Source organism: Diospyros lotus, chromosome 10 (genome assembly GCF_014633365.1).
Source record: "Diospyros lotus cultivar Yz01 chromosome 10, ASM1463336v1, whole genome shotgun sequence".
Taxonomy (NCBI): Eukaryota; Viridiplantae; Streptophyta; class Magnoliopsida; order Ericales; family Ebenaceae; genus Diospyros; species Diospyros lotus.
In genome coordinates this window covers 2233866-2261539 of record NC_068347.1, presented here as the reverse complement: position 1 = coordinate 2261539, position 27674 = coordinate 2233866, and the positions used below count along the sequence as shown (strand labels likewise).

The following is a 27674-nucleotide window of genomic DNA, read 5'->3' as shown; positions in this document are numbered from 1 at the left end:
CTTTCGTTGCCTGGAAATCGACCGACGGGAAGGCGCTGAGGAAGCAGCTAGCGATGAAGTCAGCGTCGACGACGGAAGGGGTGAAGAAACCGCACAAGTTCCGACCAGGGACGGTGGCTTCAAATAACATCGCAAATTTCAAACTGTGGTTAGTACCTCACTCATTAATCATAGACCGAATCATGTGACTGATAATCTACATATGTTTACAACAAATATATACACAAAGAGAGAGAGAGAGAGACTTACCTGTTCACGAGTAGTAGTGTTTGTGCTTTGTTTACCAAAAGTTGTAATTGGGTTCTCAAATTCCTCCAGTTTTCGTTGTGGGTTTTAGATCACTTATCGCATGTATTTTCAATTGCTACTTTTAATTCTATGTTTTTGTCAATTATATGCGTTTCCTTGAGTATTACGATAATACTTATATGTGGTGTTTCAATTTCAGCAGATTAAGAGAGAGGATTGGGTTGTACTTTCATGTGGGTGTACTTTCAGATCTGTTCTTCCGTTTTCTTCAGCTTTCTAGTTGAAAGATTAATGCAAGATCAGTCAATAATTTGTTTGTTAAGCAAGTATGATCAACATTGCAACAGACCGCGAAAACCGTACCAGACCGCACCGCAATTGCGGTGCGGTCTGGTGCGATTTTTGCGGACTAAACCAAACTGTGCAGTTTGGTATTATACCAAACCGCACCTTCGGTTTGGTGTGTTGAAAATAGTCTAAACTGTCCAAACCGCACCATGAACACCCCTATGATTTACAAGTCAAAAATAAGTGATAAATTGTTGTCTAAGAAAAAGTATTTACCATTGTTTATGGAACATAATATGTTAAATTAGTTAATTTGTATTTAGATTTTTTATAAAAAGATTTATTTAAATAATATATATACATGCATATTTTTTTATAAATTTTATATTAAAAAATATGAAAAATATATATATATAATTGAAGGACACGAAATGAGAAATTGATATGATATCAAAAAAGTATATATATATTTTTTAAAAAATTAAGAATAAAATGTAAAAAACACGCATAAATAAAAAAATATAAAAATTTATTTATAAATATAATTTTTAATATAAAAAATAATTATTTCATCTAGAAATAAACATGAATTTTATAATACATAAAAAAATTTAAATTAGACACAAAAAATTTTAATCTCTAACCTAATTAGATATGACATTTTTCTCCTGTCTAGCCTATTTGCAAACGAAAACACATTTTCAAATTAAAAACATCTTTTGGATATTTTTTTAATATTACAAAATATTTTAAAAATTACAAAAATACCCAAAAACATTTTTTTTTTTAAACCTCTTTTGGAGGTTTGAAAACGGCAAAACGACACCCCGAGACATCTTCATGGACTATAGATCGAACTAGACTGATTCAATTTGATTTTCAATTCAAAATTTCTAAAAATCCTAATCCCAATCCTTGAAAGATGAATCTAGTTCAGTTCCAACCAAATGGAAGCCTCTAATTTTACATAATGTTGTGTTTAGGGTCTGTGAAGAAGCAAACTAATTAAACACAAACTTAAATCAATAGCACAACAGCTTGGCTTCCGGTCTGAGTGGTGAAGACAAACTTAATCAATCATTCGCACGACCTTAAATTAAGCTCCAATGTGAAGCTGCAAAGACAAATATAACCTGGCTTGGCTTTTATGCGTAAGTTCTGGTATTCTACTACAAAAGCAGTCAACCACAAGCCCAGAAAAACCCTCCTTTGTGTGGTCTGATCCATCATTTAACAAGAGTTGGCCAACTGAGAGACAGGCAGTTTGAATGAAGCTCGGAAAAGGGGAAAAAAATAGTTCGAGTTTTCGGATTTGAGCCTCATTGAATCCGAGCATCTAAAATAAGATTTGACCTCACAGGATGGATGCTGAGCCTGAATGATCCGAACCCAGTCGCCTTGTTGAATGGGAAAGTTCCGGTTGTGCCGTAATGAAGACAGTTAACGTTCTTCGCGGTATTCTGGGTTCTCTTTCAAAATGACAAAGCCCTCGAGGATAGGCGAGACAGGAATGTACCTGCGAACGATGGTAACTGTTAGTATGCATCATAAAAGGTGAATGTTTTGATAGTTTACCCTTCAAGTGGGAAAGAAAGTAGTACTTCTCAGTGGCGAGCTCTGCTCTGTCGCCAGCAGCCAGGAGAACTGGTGTCGAGTGGGTCTGGAAACCGGTGATGGTCTTGGGCCTGCCTGCCTGGCCGACTACGTCAACAGCTTGGCCCACCCTAACCGGTACTGATAGAGGTTTCAGGTTCTCATCCACCGTCAACAGCATTCTTGGCTGTAGCATTCAAGAAAATCCAAAGAAATCAGAGAGAGAGAGAGAGAGATGACTTTAGTGATGCACACTGAGAAGTGAGAACAAACCTGCATTGCCAATACAATAAAGTAAAGAACATAATGATATTTTCCCAACACGATAGCTTTCATATCTAGACACGCGTGCAGCAATGTTGTAATCCCAGCCAGTGCCGTCCTGACGAAAATGTGTATACTTAAATGTGAGCTGATGGCAAAAGGCTAAAAACTCTTTTAAGTATAAAATGTTCATCCTTGCACAAAAACAGGAGGGCCGCTGATGTATTTATTCTCATGGTTTGGCAGTATGTATAAAAAGAAACAAAATAGGCATGAATGATCAACTAACTAAAACTGCTAATTAAAATTTTGATTATAATAAACTTTTAAACATTAGGTTTTTGCATTATAATAGAGGTTCAATATAATTCAGTTTTTTTTAGGTAGTGGGAGCTGGAGTTCTAATTTCAGGTTGATAACTAGTTAATAATACCAATCAGTACTCTCCTTTTCTAATTCAATTTAAAAAGTGAACTTACATTGACTCACTAATTACGGTAACATCTTTAAAGAGATTATTACTTTCAACTGTCTTATTTAAATTAATTTTCATAAATGTATAGCATAATTTTTCATTAATATCAGCTGTTGGGATTTCCAACTATTAAGTATTATTTTTATAACATTTTATTTTGTGATTACAATATTAATAATAATGTAATTACATGTTTTCATATATGAACTAACAATCCATTGAATAACTTGATTCTTGAAATAAATTGGTGTTTAGCCATAAATTAAACCTATTGGTTGTCCGATAAGGTAGCTATAACCAATGGGCACATAAAGGTATCATCATAGTTCGCTTGCAAGGTTGCTCTTCAATTGTGCCGGTAGTTGCAATTTGATTCCTCAAGTAAATGGAAGTTCGTAATTTTTACCCAAAAGTGCATTGGTTGATTTTGATGGCAGGATAAGAATAGAAATAAGTTGATTGAGAAAGGATCAAGTTGTAATTGCACAATAGGGTAGGAAAACAGATGGACCCCGACTTTTATTGTAGCCCTCCCATAAAAATGTTTTATACCAATTTTCTATTTAAAGCTTCACCCAGTGGTGAAAGATCCAACAAAAGTAGCCCCTCATGTTGAGAACCTAATCATTTCTATCTTGAAGGATAAAAAAGGTTCTTACAAGGATTGCGAAATAGGAGAAACACTTACGGGGATAGCAAGAAGCGCTCAGAATGATAAGGGGCCAGAGTCAACAGGCCTTTCCCCAAATGTACAAGACCTTGAGCAATTCTCACCTACAGAAGCAGCAAATATAATTCATTAGATCTCTTAATAGATCCCATAGGGAAGGAAAGAAACCTTAAATTGCATTGTGTAACGAACACCAAGAGATGCTTACACAGAAGAGAAGGCTAGCTTCTTTGTAGTAATAACTCGAAAGGTTGCGAAGCATGCCAGCTATTCTAGCATTGTTGGTTCCAGCACCAATCAACCCTAAGGAGATAACAGCAGCCTGTAGAATCCACACAAACAGGCAAGCTTTAGGCTGTCACTAAGTGTACTAATAGTAACAATATTCATATTGTATAAAGGTTAAAATACCATTGCTACTTCTGTATCTGTGTCGTGACTCAGTCTGCTTAATGTGTCCATAACGTTGACCTAGGTCAAAACATCAAAAATCATTTGAGCAATGCACCAACGATAACTGACTAAATAATTTATCTCAACTGCTATGCCAAAAGACTTTCAAGGATAAGCTCAACGAATACCAAACAATTGACAACCTTAGGGTTTGATATACACAGGAGACCAAGAGCCAAAGGAACTGCCCGGCGGATATTCTGCTCTCCATACTGTAAAAGATGCTCTAATGAGCGAATAGCCATTTCAAGGCCCAATTCTTCAGCCATTGCCACCATAGCAATTCCAAGTACAGCAGGTCCCTGGTAAGTTTCTCCCTTCTCAAGATGTTGGGCACATTGACCCAGAAGGTGTTGAACCTGCAGAAAATAGACAGTCAGCAACCTCATCAAAATCAAACAGTGAACTTCTATTTGGAACTGAAAGGCTTTGAGTAAACACCTTGAGCACATTCCCAGTCCCAGCATAAGCACAGGAAAGTAGAGTCATGTCACAATATTTCCTGATTTTCTCATTAAATGTTTTTGAAACCTCTGCAGTAGCTTCCACACTTTCCTGTTAAACACATGGGATTCAAAGAAATAAAATTTTAGTAATATAAATTATAAGTTCTAAGGTATTCCGTTGTCACAAAATAACAATTTCTGGGAGATACCAAAAGGATGTAGGTTACAATTTGAAAGAAACAAAAAATTGCAAATAAAATTATAGAAGAAAGCCTTCATAGCTTGTTATTTTTCAATTACCTGCTTTCCAAGGTATAGTAGGCCAAGTCCAAGAGGCAAAAGCCTAGTAAGAGGCTCCCCCAATTCTGAGTCACTTCGGTCCATCAATGCAAATATAATTGCCTGAGCAACATCTTCATTACAGGAACCAACATACACCAAGCCCAATGAGATTGCAGTAAATGCAATCACATCAAGGGGTACGTCACTATCTCCAAGAATGGGAGTTAATTTACTACGTATCTGATAGATAACATGATTAATCAGATTTAATGTGAAATAAGCATATCATACAGAAATTGTTGAGGAATAAGTAACAGCATATTTAAAAAACGGTTGATCATGTCCATCACACTGTTGGCATGCCCTCCCAAATAACCACCAAATGAAAGGCCCAAAACTCACCTGCTCACTTTGGGTACCGGCATATGCAAGACCCAGACCCATTATTGCACCAATTCTGATTGAAGAATCTTCTTTATCGATATAATCAGCAAGAAGGGCCAAAGCCTGAGAAAAGAAAATCATGATTCTTAATTACACACGAGTCAAAAGATATTTCACAAAGAAAATTCTATGTAGAACTCACAGGATCACAGTCATTCTTGATACCACAGTTCACAATACCAACTCCTAACAATGCACCCGCAATGACATGGTTGTCATTACTGTGGAAATACTTGTCAATTTGGGCAAGTCCAGAATCAACATCCCACAGTAGAATCATACCCTACAAAGAGGAAAAAAGATGACAGTAAAAGACTGTGCCACAACAAATAGAGTGATAGAGGAGAGTAACCTACCAGACTTGCTGCAGCACTGGTCTTTCCATGCTCTTTATTCTTAAAGAGCCAGTTTCCAGATGAACTACCACTGGATGCTTCTGATGGGACTGTCATTAATTTATCCTGCAAAAATATAAGGAGCTTAGATGAATCCCAACCTAAAATATATTATTTTTTCTTCAGATCAAAAATCATTTTACCTGACCAAAGCCAGCATTCACAAATGCATTAACAAATGTAGCTGCCAAGTTCTGTCTAGCTGAATCAACACTTGCACCAGCACTAGCCCGGCCATCAAGCAAGTGTGCCTAGTCAACCCAAAGCAAGAATACCAGATTTAGCAAAGAAAACAATTAGGAGCAGTGTGCTTACAGTGCTTTGCAACATACAACAGTAAATATAACTATCAGAATCAGAGACTATACCAACAGCTAGAAATAGAATGGATATCAAGAAGTTCAAACCTTATAAATATCCTCAGGAGATTTGGGCTCCATAACTTCTATATCACGTGCAAGTGTAAGATAACCTTCACTCAACTTGGTATTGTTGATAATTTCTTGCAATGCCTCCCTTTCTTCATAGTCTGCAACCATCTCCTCATCAAGCTCAATAGTTACCCCCTATATGGACGAAATTCAATTAGCAAATACAATCAATCCAAACGAAAAATTGGCTTGATGTCTTGCAAAGGGAAAAAAGTTCAAAGCACAGGTTTCCAATCACAGATTAATCTCCCATTTGGACAACAAACAAGTTCCTAGCAACACACAACTTGCACAGACCTGTGTATAGCATCCAACCTATGTATACACTAACCGTACCATCAACATGCACCCAGAAAAACAAAAGAAAAAAAAAAGCAATAGAAGGAGAATTATATGACTGATTGTTTCCAACCAAGTAACAAGACTCAATATGGAGATATAGTCCAATAGAGATGACAAAGCATCTGGAGATGTAATGCCCAGCAGAAAGGTTATGAGGCAGATTAAAAATTTCTTCACTAGCACCACATCATATTACAGCAATGAGGCTAAATAAAGAACCGGGAGACACACCATTGATGTGATTAGACTAGTAGCTTAAATAATATTTTTCTTAAAGAAGCTATCTCAGGAATGAACCCAGAAGATACAGCCAAAGAGAAAATCAAAATAGATACATGATTTATCAAGGGAAAACTATGAGAACATAGTGAGCACATCACTGTTTCGATTATTGGCAAACTAAACAGGAAAGAGGAGTAAAATCAATAGCAAAATAGGGAAGGAATAGAACAAGTATGAATAGGAAGACTCACATGTCGAGCAAGGATGTAACAAAATTGCTTCCTTCGCAGAAGATCCTCACAGGATGTAAAAACTTGCTTCACATACTGCAAAGGTAAATAATGAAATGCTTGGGTTAAAGGACAATTGAGCACAAAGATAAGTCCACATACCATCCTATCTTATTTTGCAAACATTAAAAGTATGCCAGATGTCCAGTCAATACAAGTAGACTTCAAATCTCAAATCTAAAGTTGTTCCAATGCTGTGATCTATTTTATGCAGGCCAAGAGGCAGAACATAATAATGACATCTCTAGTGAAGTGCAAACCTGCATGTTATCGAGGAACAAAGCAATCTGGAGTGCAAGAGTTTCCTCTTGAAATTTTAGATAGATCGTGTATGCAATATCCAGAACTAGTATATCATCTGGTCCAGGAAGATATCTGTGCAAGATATTGAAACACAAAATGTCAGCAAGCAGGGGGGGGAGGTAATTAGGATGCCAATATGGTGGCAGAAGAGATGCCATGGAACTGCAAATGGCAAAAATTTAAACCAGAAGCATCTAAACAATACAATTAGCCATTTTCATCCTAAAGATTCTCTATTGTTCAAGTACCATGTTCAATCAAGGAACAGAACTGAGGAACTTTTTTTTTTTTGGTCAACAGGAAAACAAAAAGCCCATTTCTCTTCTCTGAATTTCTAACATTCAACAAAATGAAAAATGCCAACTTCTATGCAAGAGTAATCTGCTACCACAAAAAGAAGTTGTATGCGGAAAAAAGAAAAACAAAACAAAACCATAACCTAGGTACATATTGATATTAGCATATAGAAGCAAACATGATCAGACCTGCTGTTGTGCGTAGCAGGGCTACTTAAGAGCCAAAAATATAGCACCTATATGCATCAACCTGCCACCCTCCTGCTTGAGTTATTAACTTTACTAACTGCATGCTATAGGTATAGGCTAGTTATGGGGATTTTAGTAAAGCCTCATGCACATCAGGGTCAATATTGGTGTAACATTTTTTCTCCTGAGCCTAACCCATGTTTATTTATAAATTATCCTTAATATTTTATCAATAAGAGTATTAATGTTAAATACCCAACTCAAACCAGCATACCCAAACCCATTTAACTTAAATGTAGTATTAAATACCTGATTCAAACCCACAAATAAAAACACATTTAACTTGAACAGAACAAGTATGAAAACTAGCACAAAAACAAATAAATTAGTATGGTATTTTTGTGGACAAAAGCCAACACAACGTGAGTCAAGTATGGGAGAAGTTTTCCTATTTCGGTCAGGGTAGGGTCAAGGCAAACCTGCCCCGCAGCTAACCCATAGCCATCCATATCCATGCATATCCACACAGAAATCAGTGTCTTTATAAGAAACCGAAATTCATTTAAGGTTCATCTTAACCATTTTTGGTGTTAAATGCTTCTTTGAGAAGTAACTCCAATTAAGACAAGAGACTTGAGGGATTTTCAGGTTGTATAAAATGATCCCCAGTTTCAAATCTCCAATTTTCTATAAAATCTCTAGCTTTCATTTTTCATAGAAAATTTAAAAAACATGTTCAGATGTTAAGAGGTACAGAAACTAATTTCCAATCTAAAATATAGGAACATATGTTCAAAAGAGAGAGAGACTCATGAAACTTGTGTAATTTGTGTTAGTGATAGATGGAGATGACTTAGGATGGAGAACTACGTTTCTCTAAATCTCCAAATTAGTAAGGAAAATTTGAAAACCCATTTAAGAGTATTCCAAGTTTAGTACAATTTTGGAGAATTGTGTTTTCCAAATCTCCATTTTCTACTTGAAAATTTTTTGGTCTGTTTAGTTGTGAAAAATGATTTTCAAATTTTCTATAAAATCTCTAGTTTTCATTTTCTATAGAAAATTTGAAAAATGTGTTCAAATGAAGTTTTGCAAGTTCAGTTTAATTTTGAAAAACCGCGTTTTCCATATCTCCATTTTCTATTTGGAAATTTTTTGTATTTGAACAAGTTTTATAATTTTGGGTTCTCTGTGGAGTATTTTTCTGAAAAAATGGGGTTGTTTTCCACAACTAAACAGCCACTTTATTCACAAGTTTTACAATTTTCAATTTTATGTGAGAAATTTCACCAAAAGCCCCTTAAGGTTCCAATAACTCAACTTTTATGAACTTGTATTAACTACAATGTAGAAGCTTTAACAATCACTTAAACCAATCTGTGATCATGGACCAAGTAGCTTCAAGGAATTAGAATAACTTAATTTGCATCATAGTGGTCTTTTATGGCTGTAATATGATCAAAGTTCCAAGTCCTAATTTGGGGGGGAAAAAAAGACAAAAAAGCTACAGCAGACAACTGCCTAATTTAGACAGCATGAAATTGAAAGGGTAAAAAAGATGACGGACATTCAAGGTAAGCAACCAAAAAGTTGATTTCTCAGGATTCACCGACCTTGCTGCACTTGTGAGATAGAGGCATGTCCTTTTATAGTTTGTACTGTCCACATGCTCCACTAACAAATCAAGGTCTTCAACCTGGAATTATTCAAGATATCTCGTACAGAATAGTTTCAAAGACCAAGGAAAAGACAAGCAGAAATGGGAAACAGATAATACCTCCATTAAAAGATCTACAGCTTCATATTCAGCATTGTGCTGTAAGGGAGAAACAAGATTATAAATAAGTTTCCATGAAATGTTCTGCCAAGCTATAATTTGACTGAATATGTATAACAGAGATATATCAAACTGACACCTAGTAGTAAACAGGTGTTTGCTCAAAAAAACTGTTAGATGTGTCGTCATACCTTCATGTGAAAAGCAACAATTTGTTGTACAAGCTCCATTAAATCATCAATAGCAGCTTCTTCACTCTGAAAATATTTAAGCAAAATTAAGCAGATATACTTAAATTTATAGCCAATAAGAAATGATGCATAACTAGCATGTATTAATGTAAACTAAAAGGTGCCAAAGAAAAGGGGAAAAAAATGCCAAAATCTAAGTTATCTGAATGAATAAGTTGATTACATAATACTACCAACATGGAGTTTGTACCAAACGCACAAACATTAAGAAAATTACACAAGAACAAAGATCACCAACATCCTTAATAATTTAAGCATAGAAGACACTCACAACATACACACAGTCCAGAAGAATACCCACTCAAAAGTGAGCCTGTAAGCAGAAACACCCAAATATACCAATTCAGAAGTAGAAATCCTAACCTGCCGTTTTGTGTACTCCTGTGCTATTTCTCCAGCTAAATTCCTGTCAAAAACAAGTTAAAGCCTCCCAAGGGTTACAGAAAACAGAAATCAAACACATCAAAGCAGAACACAATAAGGACACATCAATAGGAGAACAAATTCATGCACTGTTAAGAGTCATGAACAAGTCTTAATGCAGCAGCATGTACCACCAGATATTGCATGTACAAAAGGGGAAAAAATGCAACTCCTGCTGGTTATAACCACACGTATATAATATGAACAATATACAGTTCCAGAAAATAATAATAATAACAATAATAATTATAATACGGGGAAGAAACATCAAAGAATAATGCCTGCACATGTGACTGTAGCTTCACGATAGACAATTTATAAGTCTACAAAACTTTTGCTGAAGATAAGTTTGGATTTGTGAGATCAATGGGATCAATAGGAGACTGCAAGAACTAATGCTACAACAGCAACAATCATAATTCACAAGAATTAAAATACCGATACTACACTTCTCACAAAATTAAAAGGCTTCATTTACCAGGCCCCACCCACTGCCAAAGGAAAGTTGTAGTTTATAGGGTACTAAATACTAATAGATCAAATGAGCCAAAAAAAAACATATTAATAGATCATAGATTAATGGATTAATGATGAAAAATATATAAATTATACGCAAAGTGAGTTAAGTGAAACGGCCAATCAACATTGGCTTCAAACTATTTTCCTTTGGTATTACTCTACACCACAGATTACATCACTACAAGAATTTGATACAAACTAAAAGATTTAACCATAGGAAACTGTTGCCCTTTTAGCATACATTCTGCTGCCACTCACCTGACATATTCATGGCCCCATGAGCCTATATCACCTTCAGAACCCAACAACCTGTACTTCAAGCTCTCCTAAAACAGTTGACATAATACAAATATCAGATATGCCTCAATTTAACAAAATATGGTACTTTGGAAGACATAGACACATGGGACCACAAGCGCCAAATGTTTTAAGCTATTATAAGCAGTTACCAAACCGTGCAAGTTCAACAAGTATCATGAATGCCTAAGCATATACAAATTACCACACAGTAAAATTGTTTGCCAGAACGTTGCCTCACATAACTGAGCGAGTAAATCTTGGAACAGAGTGATATGAAGTTCAAAGAATTAAAATGTGAATCAATGAGTAACTACACGTACCCGTTCTCCTTCTGCAGACATAGTCATGGCCAAAACGGAAAGTATATCTGCTAGGAATTTCTGATACGAATAATGTAATTAGACAGGTTATAGCGAGCAAAAAGAACAATACAGACCCATCTAACCAATTCATACCTTGACATCTGAATATGGCATTGTTTCATAATATGTTTTTAGAGTTCCATAATGAGGGCGTAAAAACTTCAATGGCTTTGGAACTGAAGTCATAGAGCTGGTTGAGGTTCGAATCTCCTGCCTGCAAGGAAAAAGTTAGTTGCTCAATGAAACCAAACTGTAGGATAAACTAATCAATGCCAAATAGCCCCATCACACATTATCCAATGCAAATTGTTAAAATGAAACATTATCTGCATTCTACAGCTATAAGAACAGCTTAAATATTAGGACTCATACATTCATACAAAATACTAGCGTATAAATTCCTTGAAGCGTACAACTCCTGTCAATATAGTAGGAAAGCAGTTATCATCTAAACAGAGTTCCAGAGCCAAGGAAAGTAAGCAGAAAACCATAATACTTTTTTGAGGTATTTACCTTAATAGAGCTGTTAAAAAAAAAAAAGTGTACATGAACTTCAGAGGGATATTCATCAAAGGGTGTTTGCATACAAAAGGACATTGCATAAGAAACACAATTAGCCACTGCTACTAGGTTCTTTTTACTCATACACAAAGTTATACTATTTTTACAGACTATGGTCTCTATCCATGACCCTGTCCTCTTTAAGGATAGCATAGCCCATGTTATGGCTAAGAGTTTTCCACTTTTTTGGCTCTTCCTAATCTCTTTTGCTACAAACTTCTATTCCATCCACTCACATCATAGAAGTGCCTACTGGTTTTCAACTCAAGTGACCAAATTATTCTAATTGCATCTTGCATATCTTGTCTTTATTGGGCACCATTCCAACCATAGTACAGACAACATTATCTCTGATTTTGTCCTTTCTGGTAAAATAAATAACCATCAAATTTCAGCTACTTTCATCATCACATATATAAGGCTCAATATTTCTAATCCACATGGGATTTGATATGCATGTAAAGATACATCTCACCCCCTCAACCTAATCAATACCTGGGGAATAGTAAAGGGTTGTGTACCTCAAGTTGAAGAAATAACTGCACAAGACATAACATTTCCTACATATAAAGAAAGTTTCTAAATAGAAAAAGAAGAAAACAAAAAATAGTAATAGTCATTCCAGAACAAGGGTAAGGCTACATAAATATAACTTTGCCAAACTCCATGATGGTGAGCACCCCAAGCATTGTACTGCCCTTTTGTCACATAGAAAGAGAGGAGAGATTATGAAAAGAAAATACAGGATGACTTTGCCCAATTGCTCCCATCCTTTATCTCTTTAGGGGCTCAAATGGAACCTCAAAACTCTCCAAAATGTAAGCAACATGCATTGCATGAAAATTGAATCCTTGTTGTTAGAGTAGAAGCACAGCAATCCCAATAATTCTCTCAACTCAATAGCTTACCCTAATCACTCCCACATCCAAGAACACAAATGATATAGGCAACACAAACAAAATAGAGAAAAAACAATAAGAACACAAGAAGGATTTATCCTGGTTCAGTCTCAAAATGAGACCTACGTTCAAACTACAGTTCTGCCTTCCAATCCACTATCTTGAAAACACACTTAGGATGATTACAAAGAGTTCCCAAATCCACCTAGCCCATATACTCTGAAAGCTATCGGGATTTCCCGAGTTTACAAGACTTATTTCCCAGCCTTCCTCTTGATCTCTCACTCAATCCCAACCCACAAGATAGAAACATAAGAAACAACCCTTCTTAGAATGAAGTGTGTACCCCTGCCTTGCCCCATGATCCCTATTTATAGACTATAGGGTTGTGGGTTACAATTGAATAACCAACTAACCAACTGACCGAAATTAACTAACTAACTAAAGCGGTCAGCCACCCTTCTAGAAACATGCCTTCTAGAAGAATATTTATTCAACCTTAAACCAAAAAACGAAAACATACAAATGCAAGCATACAGAACATTTGTTTACATAACTTCTAATCTAATACAAATGACATAACACTTGTCATCCCAAACACTAAAAGGTTGAACAAAAATAAGATTCTTGCATCATGTTGACTACTAAGAACCATTATCAAAAAAGGCTGACAACTTAGAACTGCAGAATAATGAACTAGTTCACAAGCTTGGAGGTAACATACTTCTTCAATCAAACAAGGATAACAAGCTTCTCTAGGCCTAGGCAACTGTCACAAAGTGGAGAGCTTCATACACTAAGGACACCCTTTTATTGTTTTGTTGTTGTATTGTGTAATATTCATCAGGATGTGAACTTAAATGTTGTATGTTATGTAATCTAATGTAACAACTTTATTTTGTGGACAATTTAAGTATATATTATTGATGTTATTACCAATTACCATGTAATTGTGTTTTGTGATGATTATTTTGTAGGAATGGCAAGAGCTGGACACGTTGGCTTCCCATACACATGCAGTAATGCGGAAATGCAAATTTATTTTGGAGGAGGTTGCGTTAGGTAGCTGACAGCTAGTGCAAAACTAGCCAGATCAAACATCAAGAATTATAAACAAATAAAGATATAGTTATAGATCGGAATGATTGACAAGTTGGAATTCATGTAGCTGACATCACCTAGTGAGATTACAGCTTCATATGTTGTTGTTCAAGTTGGGCAAACCATCTAGGAGAATTTATATGGATTGACGAATACCATCCAATCTCCAATATACATACAAGAAAAAAATGCTAAATACTTACTAATATTGACCTATGAGCAATGACACAGACACAGGGACACACATTTTTCAAAAAAGTAGAACACAAAACGGTTAGGATAGGTTAATTGATAAAATAAATATATTTCTAATGGCATAATAAAGTATCAAAATAATATAAATATACATTTAAAATTCATAATTCCAAATTCCAAATGAATGATTCTACTCTAAATTGCAACCAACTCTCAAGTCATTATTCATTTCAAATTTAAATGTTAAAAGAACCAAAACAATTATTTAAGACTCAAGGAAAATAAAGACTGCTAGGACATAAAAAAAAAATGCAAACCGAACAAGAGTATCAAAATCCAGTTGATGTTCAAAGACAGAGGATACAAGTGTGAAGAATATGAAAACTGAAGAATCATCCGATGAAAGCATGGAAAAACTAAAGAGTCGTGCAATTGCCAAGTCAGAAAATTGAAGAGTCAAGTCATTAAAAAACCCTTATTTTTAATCTCTTTGAAGGGTCTGCAAAGGGGCACACATGTCCCCTCCTGTGTCCTTTCAAAAATACTAAAACAGTGTTGGGCACAGTATATGGGTGTGTCCAACACGTATTGGTGCCATGTTGGAGTGTCTGCCACCCTGGTAACACCAGTCCAATAGCCCATAGTAAGTGTTCGTGCTTCTTAAATACTGATATGTTGAGGATGTAATAAAATGTTGTCTTTAATAATATTGTTTTTATTAATTACACTTGTAATAATGTTCATTTTTAAGTAGGTTAATTAGATTAAGTTGTGTAACAACTATACTGGATCTCGTGTTGGAATTTGGAATTCATCTTAACCGTACGGTAGTTGATTGCGTCATGATATATAAAATGTCAAGCACGCCTTCACTGTCATGGTCAAGTTTTTACTAAAAGTGTTGTGTATGTCTAATAATGTAAAAGATTATCTTTCCCTACAAAATAAATTAATATATTCAGGTGATTTAATTGATATATATATATAACATAAAAATGAATTAAGTAAATTAAAATATATTCTCTCACTTTATTTATAAAAAAAAGGTTGAACACAACACAGTAATCAAACAATGTGTTCTGTTTTTGTTTCTGGATTATGAAAAACATATAACAAAAATTAAATATGCTCAGTTTCAATTTTCAACTAAAAACAAAACCAGAAAACAAAAATCTAAAATGAAAACTAAAAGCATACACATTAAAACTGACAGTAAAAGCAAACAAGCCCTATGCTAAAATGCATTTGTACTAGATTAGGGTTTGTAATGTAATAAAGATGTCAAAGTTTATTTTCTGTATTAATTCTTCTAGAAGGGAATGTTTCTAGAAGGCTGACCGGGTCTGTTTTAACTTCCATTTAGGGGCAGTCGGTCAGGTGGTTACCCCCACCTCTATAGCTTATAAATAGGGGTCAGAAGGTAGGCTTTTAGTAGAGCTTTCAGTTGTGGTTTCATTCTATCTTGTGCGAGTATGTGCTGTGTGTGAAAGAGGGTATATCTTTCAGTTCCAACTCTGTATAGCTTTCAGGTTTATGGGCTGTGAGAGAGTTGGGTTTTGGGGCACATGTAATTGTGTATCATCATTCAAAGATAGTGGAGAAAGCTAAGGGAAAAGCCAATCTGGATGTAGGTCTCATTCGAGACTGAACCAGGATAAATTCTCATGTTCTTTTCTGTTCTTGTATAAATTCTTGTGTAGTTTCTGTTTTACTTTTGTGTTTCGGAAGTGAGATTGTTTGGGAGTGTTTTGAGTATTGAGCAATCATATTGAGAGGTGAGATCTAGGTTAATGCCCTAAGAAATTATTTTTAACATTCTAACTTTCGAGGGAAAACATGTGAAACAAATCTTGAAATCTTACTTAGAAATCTTTTCTTCTAAAAAGTTAGAAATTTTATTCAAATGCATGAAATAGAAAATTTCTACGACAAATGTCTTTGTTTTTCTGTTGAAGCAAATACTAGCGGGAAAAAATATCATTTCATATTAATTTTCAACTTATTCTTTTAATCTGCACATGCATGTTCTTAATGTGGACACAAGTGTCTAGGAAGCGTTCCATTGTAGGAAAGTTATAACAGAAGTAATAGGGCATGTGTTAAATGCATCTAACGTGTGTTTGAAAGTTGGCATTGTCAATTCTGATACCATGCCCAACACAACTTAGCCTCTTTCTAGAAGTGTCCTTTGTAGGAGATGACAACTACATGCAATAACCCTTCCGCACTCAGTATCCAACAGGATTATCCAAATCCATCAAAGAGCAGTCAACTATTATTAAACTCAAGCCTCATCAAAGAATTCACATAAGGTCTAATGATGATTCTCTTTGCCATTTTACATACTAAAATTATATGATCATTTTCTAATTTATATGAACTTAAATCAGTTTATACATAATTTTAAAGTGCAGCAAAGTCATGTGTACCAACTACGACCGAGGTTCAAAACTCTGACAGATAGCACCAGTTATAACTTTGTTATATATAAAGCACTTAGCATGAGCTGAAAACAAATAAACAAGAAATTCTCTCATTATTTGACAGAGTTTTCAACTATTCTCAGTGGTTCCAAGAATTATACTGGATAACAGAAACATAACAAATCCATACCAAACCTAAGATACATAAGTCAGACAACCTAGCAAAATAATCAAAGGAAAAAAACAGACGTAGTTATTCATTCAATATAAAATAGCTTTGACACCTTATAAATTTAATTAAGTGTTGAAAATTGTCTTGAGTTAGTGATAGGATTATGTGCAGTGTTTTGTATACGGTTATGGGGTAGTTAACAGGCGGGTGGCACTCTTGTAATATTAGTTATTAGTGGAGGGAAAATCCGATAATGTCATAACCGACCCTAGGAAATATCACCCCATTTTCTATAAATAGGACAAAGGGGGCTGAGGGTCAATCTATCACATGTTCTCTTTCTATTTTCACGAAAGCCAGGAGAGAAAGAGGGAAGATCCTGTATTGTTATCCATCAGTAAAGAAGGCTGCTCCCTGCTCGGTGGTAATTTCAAGGCTGGATGTAGTGCCATTCATGTGGCATGAACCAATATAAAATTCTGTCTCCTCATGTGGTTTGCATGTTTCATTTATTGTTTTGTTCTTGATTAATTTTTGTTCCTTATTATATGTTTGTGTTGTAGTGGTTTGGCCAGTGAGTTGTGAGTAATTGTGAGGGGTGTTTGTGATGCGGTCACCAATCAAGACTAGGCCTAAGGCCGACCCAACCAAACTGGAACAGTATCACCAAAATAGTAGTGCCATAATGTTATTTTAATACTTCTTAAGTTTTAGAATTCTACTTGATTTAGGATTCTACTTTATATTTCTACTTGATTTAGAATTCTATTTCATGTTTCTACTTGATTTAGGATTCTAGTTCATATTTGATTAGGGTTTTATTTTTATTAGAATTCCAGTTAACTTTTATTTATGATTTATTTCTATTAAAATTCTAGTTGGATTTTGTTTTCCAAATATTAGATGGATTTGTATTAGTCAAATACTATAAATATGCCTAGGATCTAGAGTTTGTAATCAAGTTTTAATCAATCAAATTTCAACAACCTATTTTGGGTTTTCTTAGCAAAACAGTCTTGTTTTTGCGTCTTCTTGAAAGCCAAGCTTCGACCATTGAAGTTTGCTCTTTCAATGATTTATTTTGGTATGTTTTTTTCACACACGCGCTACACGCTGCGTCAAGTGGTATCAGAGCGGTTAATCAACCAATCAGATGGCCAATCTTGAAGGTAACGGTAGCAACCAGTCTCGTGACGGTGATCAAGGGTTGTCCGCAGTTTGGAGAGCAATCGAAGAACAGCAGGAAGTAACTCGTACTATCCAGCAACGATTGGAGCAACATAGCAACCAATTGGGCACCTTACTACGAGTTGATGATGACAGGAACCTGAATAATGGGGTGAATCAAGCCGGAGCGGGAAAACCACCCATCAATCATGTCCTTGTTAATCCTAGAAGACCAGTGATTGAAGATAGCGATGAAGAGGATGATTTTGGTCGAGCAATAGCTAACCCTGGTGGTAGAGGGGTTAGGAGGAATGCGCATCAGCACAACCACTGGGGCAACGATGAGTATAAACTAAAAGTTGATATTCCTACTTTTAGTGGAGATCTTGATATTGAGGGGTTCCTGGATTGGATCACTGAGGTTGACCGTTTTTTCAAATACATGGAGATCCCAGATGAACGACAAGTAAAATTAGTGGCTTACAGATTGAAGAGCGGTGCATCTGTTTGGTGGGAGCGATTAAGAGAGACGAGATTGAGAGAAGGCCGACAGCCAGTTCAGACATGGAGACGAATAAAGCAGCTATTAAGAGGTAGGTTTTTATCCCCTGACTATGAACAATATATGTTTGAAGCTTATCAAAGATGTGCACAGGGAATGAAAAGTGTGAATGAATATACCTCTGAGTTTCTGCGATTGGCGGAGAGAAACCAATTGTCAGAAAGTGACAATCAACAAGCAGCTTGTTACTTGAATGGATTGAAGCTTGCTATTCATGCTAAAATTGGGGTTCAGATGATTCTGAGTGTGCAAGAAGCAAGGAACTTAGCTTTAAAGGTTGAGTTAATGTTGAGTGAGAAATCTCGTAATGACAACTATCGTCGGTATAATGGGAATGAAAATAAACAACCAGTTTTTTGATAAAGGTAAGTCGGTTCAAAGAGTGCAACCCTCCAATCCACCCCATACAGTCAACCCTAATAAGGCTACAACGGGGGGAAACATTCGAGGTACTACTTCTAATCTTCCAAAATCCCCTAATCCTTATGCAAAGCCTATTCTTTTAAAATGTTTCAAGTGCAATGAGGTTGGGCATTGATCCAGTGATTGTCCAAGGAGGAAAACAGTTAACATTGTAGAAAAGGAAGAGGAAGATGTTGCTGAAGAGGAAGTATATTGCGGGCCTGATGGGGAGGATGACGAAGAAGATTATGGACATGGGCAATATACCTGTGTAGTGAGGAAGTTAATGCTATCTCAAAAGAATGAAGATACTACTCAACGGCATAGCTTTTTCGCACGAGGTGTACGGTGAAAGGAAAAATCTTTAAATTGATTATTGATAGTGGAAGTCAAAAGAACATCATAGGAAGAGACGTGGTGGCAAAGATGCAATTAACTCCTGAAAAACATCCAAGCCCTTACATGATTGGATGGATCAAAGAAGTTAGTGGCATACATGTGGATGAACGTTGCAGTGTGTCTTTCTCTATTGGTAAGTACTCCGACGAAGTCTATTGTGATATTGTTGATATGGATGCTTGCCATATTTTATTTGGGAGGCCTTGGCAATTTGATGTGGATGCTACGCACTCGGATAGGAAGAACATATATCAGCTTGAGAAAGAAGGTGTGCGTTATACTTTGTTACCCATAGTGGAAAAGAATCAAACCAAAGCTTCTAAAGTGGAGCTTGATTTTGAAGATTATGTTGTCCCAGCAACCTCAACGTTTGCAAACTCAGGTCTGATTTATGCTGCTAACATGATAGAAACTCCAAGGTTATTGACTCATACTAGGGTATTTTCCAGTCCCAATGGCTCAAGCATTGCTTCGCAACCTAAGGATGGTGGTGTTTCTTCTGATCAACTTGCGACTGTAAAAGAGATGGAGGTCATGGTAGCAAATCCTTCTACAATTTATTCAAGCTCTGACATGGTTGAATCGAAAGCAATAAGATCTACCAGATTAGAAAAGCGCTCAAGATGGAAGGTTCAACGTCTTCAATCTAACAGTAATAATACAATAGAGGCGGAGGGCAACAAACATGGTGATGGTTGGACCCATGCCAACGAAGATAGGGCTAAGAGGGGAAGGAATGTCTTTGCTTATGTTCCCTTAGCAGAAAAGTTCAAGCAATTCAAGAAGATGTCAAACAAAAGTTGCACAAATAAGAAGTACAAGGCGACAACTGACAAGCATAGGAAGCACAAGGTATTTGAGGTTGGAGATGAAGTCATGATATTCTTGAAGAAGGAACGAATTCCAGCAAGAAAGCAGAACAAGTTCAAGCCAAAGAAATATGGTCCTTACAAGATTCCAAAGAAGACCAATGACAATGCTTATGTTGTGGATTTGCCTAATCATATGAGTATTTCTAAACATTCAAAGTGGCTAATCTCTCTTCGTACTTATCGGATGTGGATTTGTCCAAATAGGATCAAAATTCGAGACCGAATTTTTTCTCAAGTGAAGGTGAATGATGCGGTCACCAATTAAGACTCAGCCCAAGGCCGACCCAACCAAACCGGAACAGTATCACCAAAATAGTAGTGCCATAATGTTATTTTAATACTTCTTAAGTTTTAGAATTCTACTTGATTTAGGATTCTACTTTATATTCCTACTTGATTTAGAATTATACTTCATGTTTCTACTTGATTTAGAATTCTAATTCATGTTTGATTAGGGTTTTATTTTTATTAGAATTCCAGTTAACTTTTATTTATGATTTATTTCTATTAGAATTCTAGTTGGATTTTGTTTTCCAAATATTAGATGGATTTGGATTAGCCAAATACTATAAATATGCCTAGGATCTAGAGTTTGTAATCAAGTTTTAATCAATCAAATTTCAGCAACCTATTTGGGTTTTCTTAGCAAAACAATCTTGTTTTTGCATCTTCTTGAAAGTCAAGCTTCGGCTATTGAAGTTTACTCTTTCAAGGGTTTATTTTGGTATGTTTTTTTCACACACGCGCTACACACTGCGTCAGTTTGATTGGTTTCTTGGAGAATTACAAGACTGTCAGTGCTCCCAATTTATAACATTAAGCATGCCCCAATTGATTGATGGTTGTTCTGAATCCCAATTCCCAATTTTCTGGGTCAAAAGTAGGACCACTCCCAACAGGTAGATAGCACTACCACAGTCATAAAAGTTCTTTCAGAAAAAAAGGTCTCAGGTTTGTGTGAAACAATATAAACCCATACGGGCCATAACTAAGTCCTCTACTTCGTCAAATGCATCATACGCCATAAGTTGAGGCAAAACATAATATAAGTCACATGGTCAGTTGGCCAGTAAGGCAACAGTTTAGATAGAACTCTAAACCTATCAAAAGACTAACTTCTAGAACAGCAATTGATTTAGGTCGTACTGTGATTACCTCATACTCTCAAGGGCGACCTTCTGTAATCCCGGATCAGAGTCCTGGACCCTTTCCACATACAACTCCAATTGTTGCTTCAACGCCAAATCCTCCTCCGACTGTACATCAACAAAGCCAAAATAAAGTAAAATGTTCAGATCATTTAATCAAAAAAAGCATAAGGCCTTCAGAATTCCTTTTCTTTCCCCAATTTCTCAGCAACCAAACATTATTAAACTTACGAGATCTTCGTCCTTCTTCTCGTCCTTCTTCTTCAGGTCCTTCGCTGGGACCTTCACCGACGCCTCCTCCCTCGTTGTTCCGCTGCCGCTGGCACTGTTTGGATCCGGCGCCATGATGACCAAACCCTAGATTTTGCAGAGACCTCACCTCACTCAAATTTTGGTGGAAATTTTCTCAGTAACCAAACAGGGGCCGGTGAAAAGAAAATTGACGATGATCCGAAACTGAACCCTAAGCACAAATAGGTTTTCGTTTCCTGCAAGTTAGCTTTGGTTCTTTCAGTCCTATGCGAACTGAAATTGTTCTTTGGGTTGTGTGTATATACACATGCCAGTTTATTAGATTTTAACCCCCTCAATTATGGTTATTTTTCACTCAACACCGATCATTTAACTAAAGTTACAATAACACCCTTTTAAGTATGGCTAAATACATATTTTTACCCATTCTTGCACTTTTGTATCTAGACACTTGAACTTTTTATTATTTTAATTATATCCCTAAACTATGCAATTTCAAGTCAATTTAATTTTTATATTTTGATATTTTTTTATGTAAATCTCTAAACTTTTTATTATTTCGATTATATCATTGAAGTATATATTTTAAAGTCAATTTAACCTCTTTTTCAAGAATAATATTTTGTGTGATTAGTGTATCTAACATTTGTACTGATTAAATATGAAATAAAATATATAAATATAGAAATATTACATAAAATGTCACTTTAAAGTATTCAAATATAATTTTTTTATAAATCATTGTTTTAAATATGTTTTACAAACTTATAAATTAAATAAATAATTATATAATACTAAATTTTTTCATATATAATTAAAGAATTAAGCATTAAAATACCAACAAAAAATTAGAGAAAATTTAAAAAAAATAAATCTACATGTAATAAAAATCAAAACTTCAAACCAAATGAAAAGAATTAAATGCAAATATGATGCCATTATAAAATATAACAAGCTCTGAAATTTCAATTTTAGGTCAATGAGCTTTCATTTGGTTTGAAAGTTCAATTTTATTATATGTAGATTTATTTTTTTAAATTCTTTTTTAATTTTTTGTCGATATTTTATTGCTTTATTCTTTAATTATATCTAGAAAAAATGAGTACTATATAATTATTTATTTAATTTATAAGTATGCAAAACATATTTAAAATAATGATTTAGGAAAAAATTATATTTGGACATTTTAAAGTGACATTTAATGTAACACTTTTTATTTGTGTATTTTGTTACATATCTAATCAATACAAGTGTTACATACACCACTTACACAGAATATTATTCTTAAGAAAATGTTAAATTGACTAAAAAAATACATAGTTTATGGGTGTAATCGAAATAACGAATAATTTAAATATTTACATGAAAAAATGTCACGTATTGGAATTAAATTAACTTGACATTGCATAGTTCAACGATATAATTGAAATAGTAGAAATTTTGAGTGTCTAAATAAAAAAATATATACAAGTACAAGGACAAAAATATGTATTTAGCCTTTTAAGTATCAACAAATCTGACCCCTCAATTATGATTATTTTTCACTTAATACTGATCATTTAACTAAAGTTACAACAATACCCTTTTTATGTATCAACATTTTTGTTTACATGATTACTCACACCGACCTGATATATTTTCTCGGGATAATGCTACATGGCCAATTTGGTCGACAACTTGGTTGACAATCTGATATAACATTACACATATATCCCTTAAAATAATTACAAGTATTCTCTTTGTACGCCCAAAAATCATATTGGTTTCTCTGTGGATGCAGAAACCAATCTGAGAGGTCGTTCCCTCATTGTCGCCGGCATTTGTAAGGTGGACTTTCTTTCTCTCGTCCACGCCTTTATCTTCATCCTCATTCTTTATCTCTCACTGTGTGCCCAAAACCAATAAGGTTCTTTGTGTGCTCAAAAATCAAGCTGAGATGTCGCTCCACTGTTGTCGTTGGCATCTGGAAAGTGTGTTCTCTCTCTATCTCTCTTGAACGGCCCCATTTTCAAATAGATCTTCTTTACTGCGATATTGTTTTTGCCAGATTTGGTCATCGTTAGCTCGCTCCTCTATCGATCAGAAGTCCAAAAGATCGAGTTGCCACCAATTTTTCCCTCTCCCCTCACCACCGGTCGTTCCCGTTGTAAGTAACCCCCTTCTCTCTCAGTTCATTCGACTGTTAGTATTCCTTCCTGTAGCATTCCTTCATTTGGTTGTTAGCTAACCCCCCATATCTTTCAATTCTTTCATGAAATTCTTTTTTTTTATTTAACAGTTGTTAAAATTTAAAATTAGTGATGTTAGCTAATGTTAAATAAAAATTCGAATAGCTAACAGCTAGCAAATGAAGCATTTAACGTAATGCTAACAGCTTACTTTGAGTGATATTATTTTTATTTAATGTATTTTTGTTATGATATTTACTGTTTACATTTGCCATGATTAGTTTGCTGTTTAGGTTCCTATGAACATAAATTTTAGTTGCTCTGATTTTTTTTTTTTTTTTTGTGGTTTGTTTATGTGAATACATTTTTGTTCTTGAATTTGTTGTGTTGTTGCCATGAATAGAATTTATCATCTATATTTTTTTATAGATAATCAATTCTATTTTAGAAGAAGAAAGAAACAAACAATGAGTGATAATCATATTGTGCTTGCGGAATCATTCGAAAATAATGAGGAAACTTTTGTTGCTAATGAGGATATTATCGAAAATAATGAGTGTCCTACGTTAAATGATGAATTCCCAGGAGAAGACAGTGATCTTGTCCCTAAAGTTGGAATGAAATTCAATAACGAGAATGAAGTTTTTGAATTTTATAAAAGGTAGATTTACCATGTTGGATTTCCTATTAAAAGAATGAATTCAAAGAAGAGTGATGATGGGGTGGTACAATATGTGAGTTGTGCTTGTAGTCGAGAAGGTAAAAGAAATATTAAAGCAAGCACATCTCTAAAACCTCAACTAATTATTCAATTATGGTGTAAAGCTAAGATGACAACATGTTCAGATGTTTTAGGAACATGAAGAATAAGCATGGTCCATCTTGAGCATAACCATAAAACAAGTCCAACCAAATTTAGGTTATATTGATGCAACAGACAACTGAGCGAACATGTGAAGCAGCAACTTGAAGTAAATGATATAGTTAGAATTCCATTACACAAAAGTTATAACTCAGCTGTTGTTGAAGCTAGTGGATATGAGAACCTAACGTTTGTGGAAAAGGATTGTAGGAATTATATTGACCAGGTGAGGAGGTTAAGACTTAAAGAAGGAGATGCTGCTGCTTTTCAAGCTTATTTTTTGAAAATGCAAGCCTTTTGTCCGGATTTTAACTTTAATGTGGATTTGGACGAAGAGTACAGATTAAAAAACATCTTTTGGGTTAATAATAGGTGTTGACAAGCATACAAGGAATTTGATGATTTTGTCACATTTGACACAACATACATAACCAATAGGTACGAAATGTGTTTACTCCATTTGTTGGTGTAAATTGCCACGGACAGTCGACATTGCTTGGATGTGGTATAATTTCCAACGAGGATAGCAGGACTTTCATGTGGCTGTTTAGGAGATGGCTTGAGTGCATGGAAGATCATGCCCCTACAGTAATAATCACAGATCAAGATAGGGCCATGTAAAATGCTATTGAGATAGTCTTCCCTCACACGAAGTATAGATGATGTTTATGGCATACATTAAAGAAGTTGCCTAAAGAATTTAGAAATCGTAGTTGTCAAGCTTATATATTTTCAGCCATACATGACGCGGTGTATGAATCACAAAATCCTGTAGAATTCGAGCAAGCCTAGAATTCAGTGATTGAGAAATATGAATTGCATGACAACGATTGGTTGTTTGGACTTTACAGAGAAAAAGGCCGTTAGGTCCTATGTTTCTTAAAGACTAGTTTTTGGGCAGGTATGTCAACAATGCAACGGAGTAAGGGTATGAACTCATTCTTTGATGGATATGTACACTTGAAAACCTCATTAAAGCAATTTGTTGAAAAATATGAACGGGCAATAAGGTGTAAAGTTGAAAAGTAGTTTTAGGCCGACATTAAGTCATTTTCTCAAATGGTCCCATGTGCTTCGAAGTATGCCCTGGAGAAACAATTTCATGAAGTGTACACAATCTCAAAATTCAAGGAGTTTTAAGAAGAATTCACTGGAATGATGTATTGCGCGATTGTGTCTATCAAAGAGGGACTACTAGATATAAGGTACAAGGTACGAGAAGATATCATATTTAACGAAAGAGTGAAGGAAAAAAATATTTGGTTGTTTTTAAGGAAGAAAAATGTGATATTGTTTGCAGTTATCACATATTCAAGTTTAAGGGAATAATTTACAAACATGTTGTCATAGTTTTGATCCAAAAATGTGTATATTCAGTTGCTAAGAAGTATATCTTATGACGATGGAGGAGAGATGTCAGTAGATCATATATGAGGGTCAAGATCAATTACAACGGTTGGATTACTATGTCTAGCTAGTTAAGTACGATGAACTATGTAGTGCAAAGTCCCTGATTATGGAGAGGCAACAACAGTTTCAAGCGATCAAATATTTGATCCAAGATGCTTGCAAACAAATGGAGCCCCTAGGAAGCTTTGCAAGAAAGACCCATTGGAAACAAATACCAAGAAAATAAAGGTATGTTTTTATCTGTATTTTACTTACCTCAAAGCAAGATGTTGTGCTCGGATTCCCGATTGTAATGGTTGTTAATTTCGTTTGATGCCTAAGTGGGATCCTCGAAATCAAACAAAGGCAAGGCTCTAAGGCAAAACATTGTTCAAGATGCTCAAGCAGTCAATCAAGGCTTTTCACAACATGCACAGTATCACGCACTTACACCATTCAATCAAAGTTTTTCACAACAATTGATGGTAAGTATTTGGATAAGATTAGGTTATTACTTGTATTTTTAAAAATTTTCGCAATCTTTTTTAGATTATGTCCTAGGCTTTGTGTGCATATTTTGTAGCTAATCTCTTTTGCTGCAGGTTGGTCACTGTTAAACTTGGAATCCTGCTCACAGAGTGCCTATATATAGTGCATATATTTGGCATGGCTTAGCCCTTTATGCCTATGAACCTACCCTACCAACAGCCCGATGACAACCTACCAAATTTTTAGATCAAGGTGAATGTTATGCTATTAACTTTTTATAATGTAAATACGTGCTAGTGTCGATAGAAAATATTGGGGTAATTTTTTCCCTTGGATATTTTTTCTCATCTTACAAAATTAAATGGCTGCATCATCTCACAATTTGATTCATTAGGAACCCTTGCCCCTTGGTGTTTGGTTTCATTATTAACACTACAAGAAAAATCAATTTTAGTGACGAAAAAATCCGTCAGTAAAAACATAAAATCCATCACTAAATTTTTAGTAACGGGATAAAAGTCCGTCACAAAAAAGGGTCATTTTTTGTCAAATCAATCAAAGCTTTGGAGAAAGATAATTAAGAAGGGAGTTGCAGATCTGAGAGTCCTTCGGATTGCTTCAGAAGCTCAATCAAAGCAAACACATCCATTCTCCATTCTTTTGCAAAGAAAAAGTAAAATACAATCTATTGTAATGTTGTTTTCGCTTGGAATCCTTCATAAATTGTGATAGAACTTTGGCAGCATATGACAAAAACATAATCGGAATTTCTTTTCCCTTTCGTTCTGTTTGACTGTCGAGAATCTGAGGGAAAGTTATGGGTTGAGCATTATAAGAAACGCAAGTAGTGAGAGAGTTTAATTGATTTGACTAAAAGAAGGTTGTAAACTGACTGTCTTGTCGTAATTTTGCGATGGGAGACTTCATCCCGTCGCTGTTTTGTGACGGGACAACCCATCCCGTCATTGATATGCAACAGGACTGATGGTTGCATCGCAAATCAGTGACGGGATAGCCTATCCCCTCACAATTTTGTGACAGAAACTCCAACCCGTCACTAAAACATTTTAGTGACAAATTTCCATCTCTAAACTCGTCACAAATTAGTGACAGGTGGACCCCCGTCACAAAACCTGTCACTAATTTATAATTTTCATGTAGTGTAATCTATATTAGAATCCTCTCATCAACACACTTTGCTGAAATGCCAGTTCCAACAGTTCCCGAACCTATACTCACATAACTCATTTGTTTGTTCTCATTTTCATTGAGTGCACTGTTTTGATTTCCATTTGGATCATATTTGTTGAATAGATTTATTGTTTGAATTCAGGATGACACTGTTGAGG

At 35.2% G+C, this 27674-nt stretch overlaps 1 protein-coding gene across 1 annotated transcript; it reads right to left on the bottom strand.

The window, feature by feature from the left end:
• Positions 1-1387: 1387 nt before the first annotated feature.
• On the bottom strand, positions 1388-21691 carry LOC127811720 (26S proteasome non-ATPase regulatory subunit 2 homolog A). The gene is made up of 25 exons (XM_052351864.1): positions 21397-21691; positions 21173-21273; positions 11358-11478; positions 11223-11282; positions 10861-10928; positions 10024-10066; positions 9601-9666; positions 9410-9448; positions 9246-9328; positions 7105-7219; positions 6806-6880; positions 5967-6125; positions 5703-5810; positions 5521-5625; positions 5307-5447; positions 5123-5227; positions 4739-4960; positions 4434-4547; positions 4136-4351; positions 3951-4010; positions 3748-3861; positions 3558-3643; positions 2404-2512; positions 2139-2317; positions 1388-2053 (listed from the first exon to the last, which is right to left on the bottom strand). Exons 1-25 carry the CDS (start codon positions 21508-21510, stop codon positions 1978-1980), a joined length of 2679 nt encoding a protein of 892 aa, XP_052207824.1. The 5' UTR covers positions 21511-21691; the 3' UTR covers positions 1388-1977.
• Positions 21692-27674: the final 5983 nt, after the last annotated feature.